This window comes from Artemia franciscana, chromosome 1 (assembly GCF_032884065.1).
Source record: "Artemia franciscana chromosome 1, ASM3288406v1, whole genome shotgun sequence".
NCBI lineage: Eukaryota > Metazoa > Arthropoda > Branchiopoda > Anostraca > Artemiidae > Artemia > Artemia franciscana.
In genome coordinates, this window is record NC_088863.1 from 37,647,557 (window position 1) to 37,663,660 (window position 16,104).

The 16,104-nt window shown below is 34.1% G+C and overlaps 1 protein-coding gene across 2 annotated transcripts in view; it reads right to left on the minus strand.

Annotated features, from left to right (window-relative positions):
• Window positions 1–16,104, minus strand: part of LOC136029163 (uncharacterized) — a 902,097-nt gene that overhangs the window by 812,472 nt on the left and 73,521 nt on the right. For both annotated transcript variants that reach the window (XM_065707277.1, XM_065707268.1), the window contains one exon: window positions 9,697–9,827. In XM_065707277.1, coding sequence (XP_065563349.1) covers window positions 9,697–9,799 — 103 coding nt within the window. In that variant the 5' untranslated portion in view covers window positions 9,800–9,827. The remainder of the gene's footprint in view (window positions 1–9,696; window positions 9,828–16,104) is intronic.

Below are 16,104 nucleotides of genomic sequence, written 5' to 3' on the forward strand. Positions count from 1 at the left end.
GAGGGACCAACCGCCTCATATATATAAAATAAAAAATATGAGAATATAAAAGTTTGTTACGTAAGTTAATTCTTAAGTTAGGTATATTTTTTACTAATAAAAACGTTCGTTAAAAATTTAAAGATCTAGTTGCCTTTTTAAGTAACCGAAAAATTGGAGGGCAACTAGGCCTCCTTCCCCACCCCTTATTTCTCAAAATCGTCTGATCAAAACTAAGAGAAAGCCATTTAGCCAAAAAAAGAATTAAGATGCAAATTTCATTTTTATAATTTATGTACGGAGAGCCAAAATCAGACATGCATTAATTCAAAAACTTTCAGAAATTAAATAAAAAAAACAAGTTTTTTGAAATGAAAGTAAGGAGCGACATTAAAACTTAAAACGAACAGAAATTACTCCGTATATGAAAGGGGCTGTTCCTCCTGGACACCCCGCTCCTTGCGCTAAAGTTTGATTCTTTCTCGCAACTCTACTTTTTAAAACAATAAAAACTTTAGCGTAAAGAGCGGGGTGTCGAGGAGGAAAAGCCCCTTTCATATACGGAGTAATTTCTGTTCGTTACATACTTGAGCGAGAAATTTGTACAAAAAGTTTCAAATTTGTCTTGAGTCCCCTACTAATTATAAGCCAGAATTTAAATAAGACAGTCTTCTTATCCAATTCTCTCTTTATATCAGTCCTCGTACCCTAAGATTTAGAATCTCTCTTATGAAATTGGAAGGCTAAGAATATTAAATGTTCTCTACATTCTTTTACCATGAACTATGTAATACGATTCACTGAAAAAATGACCAGTCAAGGAATTGTAGGATTGTCGTCTAGTGAATAACAACATAAAATAGACTTAAGTAGGATCATTTTTTCCTATATCAGACAAGAAGAAAGAAAACCCCTTTGAGTAGTATCTATTTACTATACGAAAAGGGAACTAATATTATAGACGGTAACTAAATTGATATTTTGAAAAAGAAATAATGTTGGCTGAAAACCTTATTTTGCTATTAACTTCGAATAAAAAAAAAGTATTGTGGAAAATTAACTTTTTATCATGTGATATATGTATCGATCAAAAAGAAAAGTTAAATTTAAAAATTATTTAAGATGATAAATTTAAATTTAAAGAAAAATTATTTAAGATGTAATTCATAAATCTAAACGTCATTTCACTCCATTGATTAGATTGATTCAGCGCGTAGAATTCTCTATTTCTCGGTCTTTTTGTCTTTGGTCCACTAATCATCTTAGATTCCACTTTATGTTTGAACTTTTTTTTTTTAAGAATTTATGTTTGAACTTTTTTTTTTAACAAACATAAATTAAAACGAATAATTACATAAAACATAAAGGAACATATGCTGCTTTGTATTAATAGTCGAGTCCTAGGGCGAAGAGAAATTAAAATGAATAATCAACATAGACTTAAAACGAACAAATGTTACCACAAATGAAAGTAAGACTATCGTCCCCAACATCCTTTAAAAACTGGAGAGTTCTTTGCAATTTTCTAAAACCGATTTGTATTTTGAGCAGTAGCTTTTATTGGTCCTAACATCATCAACAACACAAAATTAAAATAAAATCAAATTCTAATGAAGATTTAATAACAAAAGCTACAATAAATAAAGGAGGTGTTCCCCCCTCCATACCTTCTAAAAAAACTTGCCCTTTACTGAAAACCATAATTATTTTGAACAGTGCAGTTTTTGTTTGCAAAACGTTAAAAAAAAATGCGCTTTTTCTTTTTTTTTTACAATTACATTTGCGAGAGAAACAGCTCAAAGTCTATGTTATCGTCAGTAAAGTGGATATGACACTCTCGCTTTTGGTGGGTTTAAGGGGGTACTCGCCCATCTTTTACTTGCGGTAATATCTCTTCGTTCCAAATTTAAATTGATTATTCACTTAAATATATGATCGTTTTAGGATATGCTACTCAGTCATAATCATTTCGGTTTTTCTCAAATTCTAATTTTTCGACGATTATAGTCCTCCTCATTTCTTTTTACTATTCCCTCCACTCTACTATTCTTCGAAATACTTTTTATTAAACATTTTTCCAATTAAATTCAGTTTATTTTATAACTGACATATTTCAGTAAATAATTAATTATAGAAATATTTGCAATTTTTTCTGTTCTCCAATTAACAGCCAAAACTTTAGGTTGTAGTTGAAATTTAGGACAAGATTTGAACATTCAGTGAAAATGATCAATTAGTCATAGGCTTATGAAGTAATTTTGAGTGGTATTTTACTCTTAAACTTTGGGCGCATGGTGAGGGTAATTGTTATTTACATGGACTAAAAATTTACTTAATTTTAGGTCCTCCTTAGAGCTGAAGTAATCTTGTAGACACCTTTGAATATATATTCAAATTAAATAAAATTCAAATTAAAAATTGTTTGTTAGTTTAATTAAATTCAATTCAAGGTTATCAGAGACAACACTATAGCGTTGCGTATAGTAAAGAGTCATGAGGCTTCAATGTTTTATTGTTCATTTATATTTTATCCCAAAGTAACTTCATATGGAAGGAGTGGCTGCATAATTTTCGGAGGAGGCTTATTCGATTGGAAATTGGAAGTTCTAGTGGCCTTCTTAAGATTCCAAAGTGACCTGAGAGTAACAAGCTCCCCCCACGCCCTCTAATAGCAGTTTTATTCAAAGTAGCCAAAGGTCGTATAACTATGTTTTAGGGTTGACAAAACCCCCCACCACCCGGGGCAAGAGTTGTAAGTTATGCAAGTGGCATATTGTTAAAAGGTTTTCATTGAAGGGGTGGTCGCAAAAATTTTGGAGGAGGCTCATTCGATTTGAAACCAAAAGTTATAGTTCCTTAAGAGCCAAAAATGATCGTAGGGCAACAAGCCCGGTCAAGATTTTGAGATAGCCATTTTGCTCAAAATAGTCCAAAAGTTCAATAGCTATACTTCTTATAATACCTTGGTGCTCTTCTCTTATTAACAGTCGAAGAAAAATTCCTTTTTGAATTCAATTATATCTTTGTAAACAGAGAATATCGATAGTAAGTTTCTTGCCATTTACAAGTGCCTACATTTTATCTCCTAGCCTAGGTTGCAGGTTTACGAAAGTTACGACGATCTTTTGCTTAGGAGAGTTACTTCTCTTATTTTATTATCCAGATATCTCCTCCTTTGAGAGAAGACATCTTGATACGTGGTTTTAAAGATTAAGCTGGTTTTTGAGCATAGATAAAATTACCGGTTTAGCTATACCTGAGGGAACTCCCCCCTTCTTCAACTATACTCTAATACTACTTTTAAGCAGCTATTACATAATGCGCTTCCCCAGAAGCTAGTTCTGGAAGATGTTAAGATGTCAGCCGTTAATGGCGCTGTTAAAAGCCGAAGTTCAACTCACTGCTCGAACTCGTGGACGGACTATGCACACTCAATCAAATTCTCTACTATTACCCACAACCAGGGAAACTTAGGTACCACTTGACAGCAAAAATTGTTTTGCCAAGGATTCTTGTACAAAATTGATTCATTCCGACGCAGTTTTAGCATCACATGGTTCGGTGGAAAAAACTCTAGCGAGGTTAAAAGAAATATACATTTTCAAACACACGAGGAATAGAATAAAAGTAGTATGTGAAAACTGCCACATTTGTCTACGTAGAAATAAAATCCCTAAAACCACCCCCCTAGCATTAGGAAAAACTGACAAGCCGATGTATCCGTTTAGGATAGTTAGTATTGACACGGCTGGCCCACTCCCACTGACACTCAACACCGCTGGTGCTCCAGCGCCTCATAAAGTGATAATTTTTTAACACTATACCAAGTTTGGGATATTAGATGCACTAAAAGACAATATACCAAAGTTAATTATGATTTTGTATTATAAGCCTCTGAAACAGGGATCTAAAAGAAGGTTGGTTAACTTATGAAAACGGGGTGGCTAACTGCGAAATTTGAAGTCGCAATCCGTGGAAATCAGCGGGATAAATTATTCAAACAATTTAAACAAACTTTTTTGATTATTTATCAATCAAACAAAGGATTACAAATGGGGATTTGTCAGTACTTTCAGAAAAGCAGAAGCTTTTTAGTATTTGTTAACTCCATCTACAACCCTAGAAAGAAAATACTGATCTTAGAGTAAACGATAAGCCACTTAAAATGGTATAATAAACTTTTTTTTGACGGAAGCAAATCAAATTTGGCTCCATCCATTGCACATACTGTTAATAATTTTAATGCCATTTTACGGGTAGTATTTGGAATATGTTGCGCATGGGTGTGCTTTCGCCTAAGAGCAGTACACTTCGCACTCTTTCCATTAAAAAATGAAGATATTAACACGGGTGAAGAAAATGGCACTCATAAATCTAAAGAAAACTAAATTGTTCTAATGTAAAAATGACGAAAAGAAAAGAAAAAAATTCTTCGTTTTAGTCTACTAGTGTATTTATATGTTTAGGTACAGGGATTATTGTATGCAATTGTGGCCTCTCCTATGAAAAAAAGGCTCACCCTTGGTGTCAACATAACAATTTTACCATAAAGTAAACTAAAAGATTTCGCAGTGCCATAGTGAATTCTACTTTTTGTTCTGATTCGTGTGAATCATGAAATTCTATGTATATAACATGTATCAAATTTGAGTCTTTTCAAAATTACAAATCATAAGTGCATATTAAGTTGTAATTTCAAAAAAAATAGTGCATTATCAATAACAATATAGCGTATTTTATCGTTTTAAACTGAAAATCCTTCCGTTTAATAAATTCTGTTCTAATTAGAAAAAAACTCATAAAGAAATAGTTGAGAGAAAAAACTAAGTTTTTTTTCTTTAAGTGGGGGGGGGGTTGTGAACTTCATTATAAATGTATATTTCTTTACTATTTTACTCTATACTTGCCATATTGTTGAGGTCATAGAGACAGCAACCTAGATATTTTTATGGCTACCTAGTTTATCAAACAGTTCGTGGTAACGAACTGTAGTAAGGAGCGATCCGGCTCAATAGTAACCAAAACTCTAAAAAATTGAATTTTGATATCAATAGCTACATCAAAAGAATCGCATTTTAATGCTGATTTTAAATATATAAGTTTCATCAAGTTTAGTCTTACCAATCAAAAGTTACCTGAGAAAATTTGCCTTATTTAGGAAAATAGGGGAAAAACACCCCCTAAAAGTCGTAGGATCTTAACGATAATGACACCATCAGATTCAGCGTATCAGAGAACCCTGCTGTAGAAGTTTCAAGCTCCTATCTACAAAAATGTGGAATTTTGTATTTTTTGCCAGAAGAAAAATCACGGGTGCGTGTTTATTTGTTTGTTTGTTTTTTTTTGTTTTTTTCTTTTCCCCAGGGGCCATCGTATGGACCAATTGGTCCTAGAATGTCCTAAGAGGGCTCATTCTAACGGAAATGAAAAGTTCTAGTGCTCTTTTTAAGTGACCAAAAATTGGAGGGCATCCAGGCCCCCTCCCACGCTCATTTTTCTCCCAAAGTCAACGGATCAAAATTTTGAGATAGCCATTTTGTTCAGCATAGTCAAAAACCATAATAACTATATCTTTGGGGATGACGTACTCCCCCAAAGTCCCTGGGGGAGGGGCTGCAATTTACAAACTTCGACCAGTGTTTACATATAATAATGGTTATTGGGAAGTGTACAGACGTTTTCAGGGGGATTTTTTTGGTTTTGGGGGCAGGGTTGAGGGGAGGGGGCTATGTGGGAGGATCTTTCTTTGGAGAAATATGTCATGGGGGAAGAAAAATTCAATGAAAAGGGCGCAGGGCGAATCTGGTCACATTAGAAAAAACGTCAAATTCAGAGCTTAATATACAATGCTGGGTGTTCGGAGCCTCTCTATTATGGAGTATAATTTGAAAATAACACACCTTACGAGCGATAAAACATATATACCACAAGCATAACTCAACTAACGAAAGAACTGCTAAGAGATAACACAACTATAAAGCGAAAACAGGTGAAAACTAACGGGAAAATAAACGAACTAAGAGGTGGAAGGGGCCCAGAGAAAAAATATAACCCTTTTCCAATTTTGAGCCTAACTTCCGCAAAGGAGTAATAATGTCAGAAGCCCCGAAATACCGAATTATTTTCTTTTCAAACAGTTCGTGGTAACGAACTGTAGTAAGGAGCGACCCGGCTCAATAGTAAACGAAACTCTAAATAACAGAATTTTGATGCTAAAATATACATCAAAAGAATCGGATTTTCATGCTGATTTTAAATATATAAGTTTCATCAAATTTGGTCTTTGTAATCAAAAGCTACGAGCCTGAGAAAATTTGTCTTATTTTAGAAAATAGGGGAAAACACCCCCTAAAAGTCCCAGAATCTTAACGACAATCACACCATCGCATTCAGCGCATCAGAGAACAGTATAGCAAAATTTTCAAGCTCCTATCTAAAAAAATGTGGAATCTCGTATTTTTTGCCAGAAGACAAATCACGGGTGCGTGTTTATTTGTTTGTTTTTTTTTCCAGGGGTCATCGTATCGACCATGTGGTCCTAGAATTTTGCAAGAGGGCTCATTCTAACGGAAATGAAAAGTTCTAGTGCCCTTTTTAAGTGACCAAAAAAATTGGAGGGCACCTAAGACCCCTCCCACGCTCATTTTTCTCCAAAGTCAACAGATCAAAATTTTGAGATAGCCATTTTGTTCCGCATAGTCAAAAACCTTATTAAACTATGTCTTTTGGAGTGACGTACTCCCCCACAGTCCCTGGGGGAGGGGCTGCAAGTTACAAACTTCGACCAGTGTTTACATATAATAATGGTTATTGGGAAGTGTACAGTCGTTTTCAGGGGATTTTTTTTGGTTTGGGTGTGGGGTTCAGGGGAGGTGGCTATATGGGAGGATCTTTCCTTGGAGGAATATCTCATGGGGGAAGAGGAATTCAATGAAAAGGGCGCAGGATTTTCTGGCATTACTATTAAAAAAACAAAACAATGAAAATATAAACATGAAAAAGTTTTTTCAATTGAAAGTAAGGAGAGGCATTAAAACTTAAAACGAACAGAGATTATTACGCATATGAGGGGTTCTAAAAATACTTTAGCATAAAGAGCGAGGTATTTCGGAGGAGATAAATGCCGCACTCTTTATCCTATAGTATTTTTAGTAATTTCAACTATTTATTCTACGGCCTTTCTGATTCAGGGGTCATTCTTAAAGAATTGGCACAAAACTTACGATTTAGTGTAAAGAGCGAGGTATTAACGAGGGTACAAACCCCCTCATATACATAATAAAAATTTAAGAATATAAAAGTTTGTTACGTAAGTTAATTCTTAAGTTACGTATATTTTTTACTAATAAAAAAATATGTTAAAAATTAAAATTTATAGTTGCCTTTTTGTGTAACCAAAAAATTGCATGGCAACTAGGCCTCCTTCCCCATCCCATATTTCTCAAAATCGTCTGATCAGAACTAAGGGAAAGCCATTTAGCCAAAAAAGGAATTAAAATGTAAATTTCATTTTAATAATTTATGTGTGGAGAGCCAAAATCAAACATGCATTAATTCAATAACGTTCAGAAATTACAGAAATTACATAACCGAAAGTAAGGAGCGACATTAAAACTTAAAACGAACAGAAATTACTCCTTATATGAAATGGGTTGTCCCCCCCGCAATCCTTCGCTCTTTACGCTAAAGTTTGACTCTTTTCCACAATTCTGCTTTTTAAAACAATTAAAAGCTTTAGCATAAAGAGCGAGGGATTGCGGAGGGGACAACCCATTTCATATACGGAGTAATTTCTGTTCGTTTTAAGTTTTAATGTCGCTCCTTACTTTCGGTTAGAAAAACTAGTTTTTTTTTATGTAATTGACAATAAAGCTATTAACCCATGATTTGTAATAAACCATACAGTTTAATTACGATTTCTTTGACTAGATTTGTTTCCGTATATATTCTGAGCGTACATTAATTAATTTGAGTCTAGTTTCATATCTGTTATAATAAAGATGTTCTGATTTGTTTGTGACTCAGAGTCACTCTATTCTATGGCTGTGATACTGGACCTTGTTTATTCCTGGACTTTCCTGGCACCATTTGATGAACTAAGCCCTTACAAAAGCGCAAGTCCCACACCAGCAATACTTCAGGAATGAATTCTCTAATAGAGAAGCAATTTGATCAAAAGATCTATTTATTGTTTATAGAGCACGAGAGTGGAAGTGTCACATGTGCTTTAAACAAATAAAATTTTTAATCTAAGTGTTTTGGAAGGCAAGCGGTAAATAAAACAGTTGCAATTATCAACTCAATTACCAGTGCAATTACCAAGTTTTTGCCTTCAAGTAATTTCAGTTGATTGCTGATTAACTTACATACTTGCTTAATTAATTACTAGTGGACAAAGAGGGGGATGAGAAGGCACCAGTTCTCCTCTTATACAGGATTATTTTTCTTTATTTTTAGCTTGTAGTTCCTCTTTACTTTCATATGAAAAAATAATATTTTAGTTGGTATTTTAGAAGTTGTTAGGAAGTATTTAAGCGTTTAGAAACAAATTAAATGAAATTAAGCCTATTAAATGATAAGATTATCATTAAATGATATTTAATCTATAGCCTATATAGCGATATTTACATCTATAGCCTATTAAATGATAAGCCAGAGAAAAACAGGAACAAACATTGGGTTAAAATAAAGGCAAAAAAAGAAGAAAAAATTAAAAATTTTCTTGTTTAAATGTCAGCTACGGAATTTGGGCCTACAGTCTTAATATAATGTACATTGTATATCCTAATATTAGATTTAGCTCTATTTTACCAAATTATGAAAGGCCGGTTCAACCAAATCCTTTTACCCGCTTTTTCAAAAATCAAATGAAAAATTTATATCAAGTTCAAAATGTTTAATAATTCGGGGAAAGCGAGCGTGACAAAGCTCAAGTGAATGTGTGGTTATACCTAAAAAAATTTTGTCCAATTTAATCTTCAGCGTGTGAAAGTGGGCATCCGCCGTTTAGTCATTAAGGTAAACCACACATTAATTAACATTTCACTCTATTTAACAGTGTAATAAAATGTTACAGTTTCCTTGTAAATTGATTTTTTTCCCTTTACAATATGTAGTTGATATTAAAAAAAATAGGTATATAATTTAAAGGCAAAAACCGGTAAAGTCGACCTCACACTATTTCAACTATTGAAGCATAAAAATATTTTTTTTTTATTGACAGGTAGTCGAGGGAAATGAAGGGGAGGGGTAAGTATAATTGATAATCAAATAAGATACTGAAACAAGGATAAACGGAAAGGGGATGAATCCTCGGGTCTATGTAAACCTTACCGGTGTTAAAACTGCATGGGTAGAGACTATATTTGAGAAAAATGTACGCTAGTACATAATTAGTGTAGTAATCTTGCCAAAATAAGGGGGGGTTGAAAAATTTACATTAAGTGCTATCATCTTTAGCCTATAAACATGTATTGCCACCATTATTAATATTACTTACTGTATTATTATAGTTGACTATTTCTCAATATTTAAGGGCTAAAATACCAGATGTTTCGGCATGGATATTTATCCAAGCCCCCCCCCCAAACAAAAACATTATTTATTACATTTTTTAACTCTCATTCCGTTGCTATTTCTTCCTTAATTTGATTTAATAGAAAAAAAAGAAAAAAATCGCAAACACTAAGGGCAGAATTTGTGAGAACCTCAACAAACCTGAAGCTTTCCAGTTTCTCTGTAATGATTTGGTAACCAGATCACTGCCAGACATATAATTGGTGTCCCTTCCCCTGCTTGGCTGACGTATAAAAGAATTCATCCATTCAGATGTCGCTCTTTGAACTTGTCTATAATAAGTGAAAATAGACTTGATCTTAGAGTCATGCTCATGGGTTAGATCAAAGATCACTTGATGAATAGACTATACACAAGCACTATTTCTATTGTTTTCTAGAAACCTTTTGTCTAATCAAGATTATCACAAATTCAGAAATTAGCATAAGTTACATAATTAAAATAATCATGAAATGAATTCAAGGGCGATAACAATTGAGAACCAGACACAAGAATCTCAGCAAATACCACAGGTCAATAAGAAGGATTAAATAATTTGACATTAAGAATAAATCAGGCGTTACATATTTTTTTGCACCAATATTCAGTTAAATCATATAAGATGTCCAGCCTAAAGCGAATGCAAAATGCTATTGATGAAGAAAACAAACCTAAGAAACTAGAAACTAGATTTAAATTACATGGGCAACGCGAAGTGTTGCAGAGACCTTAGTCAGCTTCGCTGAAGAAAGTAGTGCGGGTCAAAACCTTGCTTTTGTTTCTCCTATATCAATCAAACGCTTGGGTGTCGATCCTTTGAAACATTTAAAACTATACATCTTAAAAAGAATTTATTCTTCAAAATGGATGAGGAGTCCTTTAAACCGCGCATTAAAATATGATGCACCTGTTTGAAACCAACCTAGGTCTATTCCCTGAGAATCCGAATTCTGCCCTTAGAATCAAAATCCTACTTTGATATCAACAAATTTTGTATGTGTTTTTTTCGTTTTTTTTTGTAAGCCGCTCTGAAAAAAATCCTTGTGTAAAACATCCCCCCCTAAAAAATCCTGTATACGATCCAAGAGGCAGGGGCGGTGTTAAAGGGGCAACGAGGCCACTTTGTGTTACCCGTTATCTATAGTTCTTAAAAGACGCTGATTAACAAAAGGTATCAAATGTCCGTCCTTCAACTAAAGACTGGGGAAACAGGGGCTCACTTTGATCCTTAGCTTTTAAATGCATTAAAAATGCGTGAAACCCTCTCGGTGAAACAAAGTGCGCCATGCACACCTCTTTGTCAAAATGTCATAAAACGTAGGCATTGGGAAATAAGAGGAGAATTGAAGGGATATCTTCCCCATTTCCGTCTCTAAACATACTGGTTGAAAATCAACCAAAACATGGTGTGATGCGTTAGCCTTTCTGTTATTGGTGACTTTTGAGCAGGGCCATGACTAGGATTTTTCGGGGGGGGGGAAGGATTAAGCATAAAAAATTTTATTTCCATTTTTGTTACGTTTTACGAGTCAGACAAAAATTTCGGGGGTCATTCCTGGTGGGGCTTGTTAGGTTTTACACCTAGTTTATATTTATTGCAATATTTGCCAGTCGTTTGCTCTTGAATTTTTGATATGGAAACAACAGAAAACTTACAGATTACATCAGACCTATTATTGGGATTGGGACCAATATAGGCTATATTTACGAAAGACTAGCCACTTGTATACATGGGGTAAATCCACCCCCCTCCGTGTAAAAATTTAGCCCGTGCGGGGTAAGCCCGACACCTTTTGTATCTCCTGACTGGCTTGAAAATGAAATACTAATAAATATCTGTAAATATTTAAGCTATCCTATTATCTCATCAGGTATTTAGAATCATTCTATCAAATCTCTTTTCTTCCGCAATATTACTTAAAAATTTCTAGATTCCTCGTGGCCAGCAAAAATGCCCTTCTAAAGGTTTAAAAATTTCTTCACCAAGAAAGGAATTAGAAATTGCGGAAATACAAAACACTGTTGTCAAGTGCCAAGCCAAAGGAAGAAGACGGAGCCATAACCACAGACTTCTGCCATCACTGAGCCAGACGAGATGAGGGTTTCAGAGTTACCCCGTGTGTCGAACTTACCCGAGTTTACCTTATAGCTTTTACTGCAAACAGGAGTTTACTCTTGCTCGGTTCCCTAACTGTAATATTCTAAACCCTACTGCGTCATCGGCACTTTACTGAAAACGAATTATATTACAATTTTTTTTTACTTAATTACAACATTGAAAATAGAAATAAAATTACACAGAAATAGAACCTTGAATTCATGATGTCTCAGCATTTAATGTCATTATATATCAAATATTCAGTTTAAGCGAATCTTGTAGCCACTTCCTGTTTTCTTGCCTTTTTTTTTTTTTTTTTTTTTTTTTTTTTTTTTTTTTTTTTTTTTTTTTTTTTTTTTTTTTTTTTTTTTTTCTTTTACAACGTTTTGATTTGAAACTACAGCTCTAATCTCTAGGAATCAATTTACATTTTCCTAGTTCAGTAGTCTCTGACAAAGTGTTGAGAAAATGTTTGAATAGGCTTTTATATTCTACTAGAAGACTGGTTAGATGTATATATTTTTGATTGTTACCTTTGACAGTGGCATTTAGTAGTTTCATTTGTCTAGTTTTCTTTTCAGTAGAGTTAGTTCAAAGATTATTAGTAGTGAAATACTTGTGAATCACTTAAAAATTTCATTCATTCATGTATTTGGGGAAACAAGGGCGTCTGGGGTGAGCTGGTTATCCTCCGACCACTTATGACTCTTAAAAAGGCGCTAGAACTCTCAATTTCCAATTGAACGAACCCCTCCAAATTTTACATGGCTACTGCTTCAACAAAACCTTATATATTAACCATGGGCAACTAGCATAAATCACATCCCATACCTTTGGGGCTGGGAGGGTTATCGAACCCGGAACCATAGTTATTTGACATTCGGACTATTTTGAACAAAATACCTATTCAAAATTTGGAATAACTATTTCAAAATTTTGATCAGAAACATTGGGGGAAAAGGGAGTAGGGGGGGGGGGGGTCCAATAACTCTTGTCTCTAAAAAAACAACAACTTTCGATTGAAGATCGAATGAGCCTCCTTCGAAGTGAATGTGACCACCCCTTCCACAAAAACCTTATATGATAACAATAGACAGCTTGTATAACTTACAGCCCTTGTCCAGGGACTTTGGGTTTTTAGCCCAGGAGGCTTATTTTTTTGATCTTTGAAGTATTTTGAACGATAAAGAAATAAAAAGGGCACTAGAACTTCCGATTTTCAATCGCACGAGCACCCTCTGAAGTCTATTCGACCACGTCTTCCGTATGAAATGCCTCTGGGAAAAAGTATTATAAATAAATAATAAACCATTAAATCATTATGTCCATTACTAGGCAAAGCAGTAGCGTTGCCTCTGATATCGTTATCAATTTTTTTTTATACTAGCACGAGTCACTCTTTACTAATGGCTCGTTACCATAAATTGCTTGATATTATACCTTCAGGTTATCAGCAAAGCAAAAGTTAAACTTCAGCATAAGGAGCGGACGATTTAGGGGATTTTAACTGCCTTAGTGCGCAAGATAACTTCTGTTCGTATAAGTATTAACGTCACTTTTTACTATCTTTTGAGAGACTTAAAGTTGAAAACGATAAAAACATGACAGTCCTCTATCTTTCTTGAATTATTTATTATAAAATACATTTTTACAGTGCGAGGAAAACATAGTGGGCAAAATTACAAAGACGAATGAAAACGAATTGGATAGGTTAAAAAGTAAATGATGTCAAATTATAACCCCAAAAAAACCAAAGAGATTAAAACTATAGCAGGAAGAAGAACGAAGCAAAAAATTGTGAGGAACACTTATTCACCTCCTATTTTCTTATTCGCCTTATCTTCTATTCCAGCGTCTTGGCAGAAAAAAAAACAAGATACAGAAAAAGTAGGGCAAGAAAGGACTTCCCACACTGCTACAACTGTTTTATTTTTTCTTCGGGTTATCACAATTAACACAAAAGCCTTGATTTCTTAAAACGCAAATTATCCCCCAAAAAGGACTGTTATTATTTTAATACCTTCTCCTTCTCCCCATGCCTAATAATGTAGAACAAATGCACGTAGAGACGAAAAAGGGCTTGTTTGATGACAAATTCTGAGTCCTAACGATTTTTTTTTTGGGGGGGGGGGGAACCGACATGAATCAAAAGGTCCCCATGATTTTGGATTAAAATTGGAAAATGATAAGTTTTAATCAGAATTATCCAAGAGGTCAAATAAATATGCCTCCAGAACTAAAATGAACCTTTTAGCTTCGAAGAAAGGGACACGAGTAAATAAAAATTCTCGAAGTAAAAATCAAAGTGGAGTTTTAAAACAAGCAGATATACAGTTATATAATAAGCAGAACTCTAGATGAGCAAACGTCACTGTTAATGAATAAATTAAACCCTAGAAAAAAGAAGATAAAATAAATAATAAGGTATATTAATAATAGAATTACTCTGAATGAATAAATGAAACATTAACGATGAGATATAAATAGAATGATGGGATTAAACATAAAACCCAAAGAAATTAGAAAAATAAGAACGGGACTGCTATCCCCTCAAACCTACTAAAAACAAGAGTGTCATCAGTGTTCTTCATTTTTTCTTTTTTGAATAAAAGAGTAAAGATTTAACCGATGTTTACAAAGATTAAAGACTTAGCTCAATTTTTCAGAAGTCAGTGCTTAGGTCGTTTTAACCCGAGCAATAACTTAGGTCATTTCTTGCATCGATTCAGTTCTTACCTTAAAAATAGTTTTTTTTTCACTGATTCAAGACACAAATCACTTTCAAACCGCATCGTCAAAGTTCTTGGACCGGAATCATTTTGCGTTCAATTCGTAGTTCATTCGTTTTTGCACCAAACATGGACTTACTTATTTTTTCATTGATTCAGGACTTATCTAATTTTTAGCAAATTTAGTACTTCGGCTGTCTTTGTGCCGAGTAACCGAGATTCTAAAGCTTAGATTTAGGTTATTTCTGCATGAATTCAGCACTTGAGACTTTTTTTGGACCGAGTCATTCTGCTGCTTCGACTTGCCCTATCTTTACATGGAGTAAGGACTTAACCCGTTTTAACGACGCTTCACCATAATTTTGAAGCTTGATTTAGACTCGTTTTTGCACCTCTTCACCAAAATTCTGCAGTTTGGATTCAATATTACATTGAAGCAGCAATGAGCTCCTTTAGAGCTAGGCTGGGATTTAGCTAATTTTTACGCAGAATCAGGATCTAAATTTCTTTTAGCAGTACGTCAAGACCTGGTTAATTTTTGGACAAAGCTTCCCTTACCAGTGTATCTGCAAAGCTTCAAACAATTCATGGCAACGAACTGTAAGCAAACAACGACTCGACTCAATAGTAGCCAAAACTTAAAACAAAGAAGGAATTTTGGTAATAATTAACACATAAACGAATTGTTTCTTTTTGTTGATTTGAAATGCATAAAATTCATTAAATTTAAAGTTATCTATCGGAAGTTACGAGCCTGTGATTATCTGACTGATTTTCAAAAAGGTGGAAAGCAGCCCCGAACGTCGAGAAATCTTAATCTGAATCTGACGTCACCGTCAGATTTAGTATATCAGAGAACCCTACTGTCGAAGTTTGAAGCTCCCATCTATACTTTGTGGAATTTTTTTTATTTATTTTTTTTTTTGCAAGAAGAAAGATCACGGATCCGTTTTAATTGTTTTGATTTTTGTTTTTATTTCCCCAGGGATGATCTTATCGAACCAACAATCCCATTCAATCGTTAAAGGGCTCATTCAAAGGAAAATGAAAAGTTCTAGTGCCCTTTTAAGTGAACGAATGTATGGAAAGGCAATTAGCCCTCTTTCCCAAGCCCGTTTTAAAGAAAGCCATAAGGATGACATTTTGAGATAACCATCTTGGTCAACATAGTTCACAAGTCCAATAACTATGAATCTTGTGATAATATTATCACCCCCCCACCATTGCCCCTAAGGAAAGTGCTGTAAATTAAGCAATTCACCCATTGTTGGCATACTATTTGTTATTAGGAAATATACGAGAATTGTTAGGGGGGATTTTCCATAGGAGAATTTTCTAGGAGATTTGTGTTTCTAGGGGTAATTTTTCAAGGACTATTTTGCACCGGGGATTTCTTAGCATGACTTGAAAATGGTTGGAAATTAAATTTAAAAAGAAAAAGTCTATTCAACTGAAGTAAGGCTGTTACTTTCTCATCCCTCGATCTTTCCGTTAAAATCTTAAAAGTTCTTAAAAAATATTTCTCATTCAAATTTAGTTATCCTTGTGTTTGAGCAGTTTGTCATAAAGATGTGTGTGTGTTTGAGCAGTTTGTCATAAAGATGTGTGAAAAAGAGTCAAACTTTTGTGTTAAGAATGATGATTGAAGCAGGGCAGCCCCCATGTACAAATTAATTCCTGTTCGTTTTAATTTTTCGTGTTGCTCCTTGCTTCCAGTTGAAAAAAATATTTTTTCAATTAAAT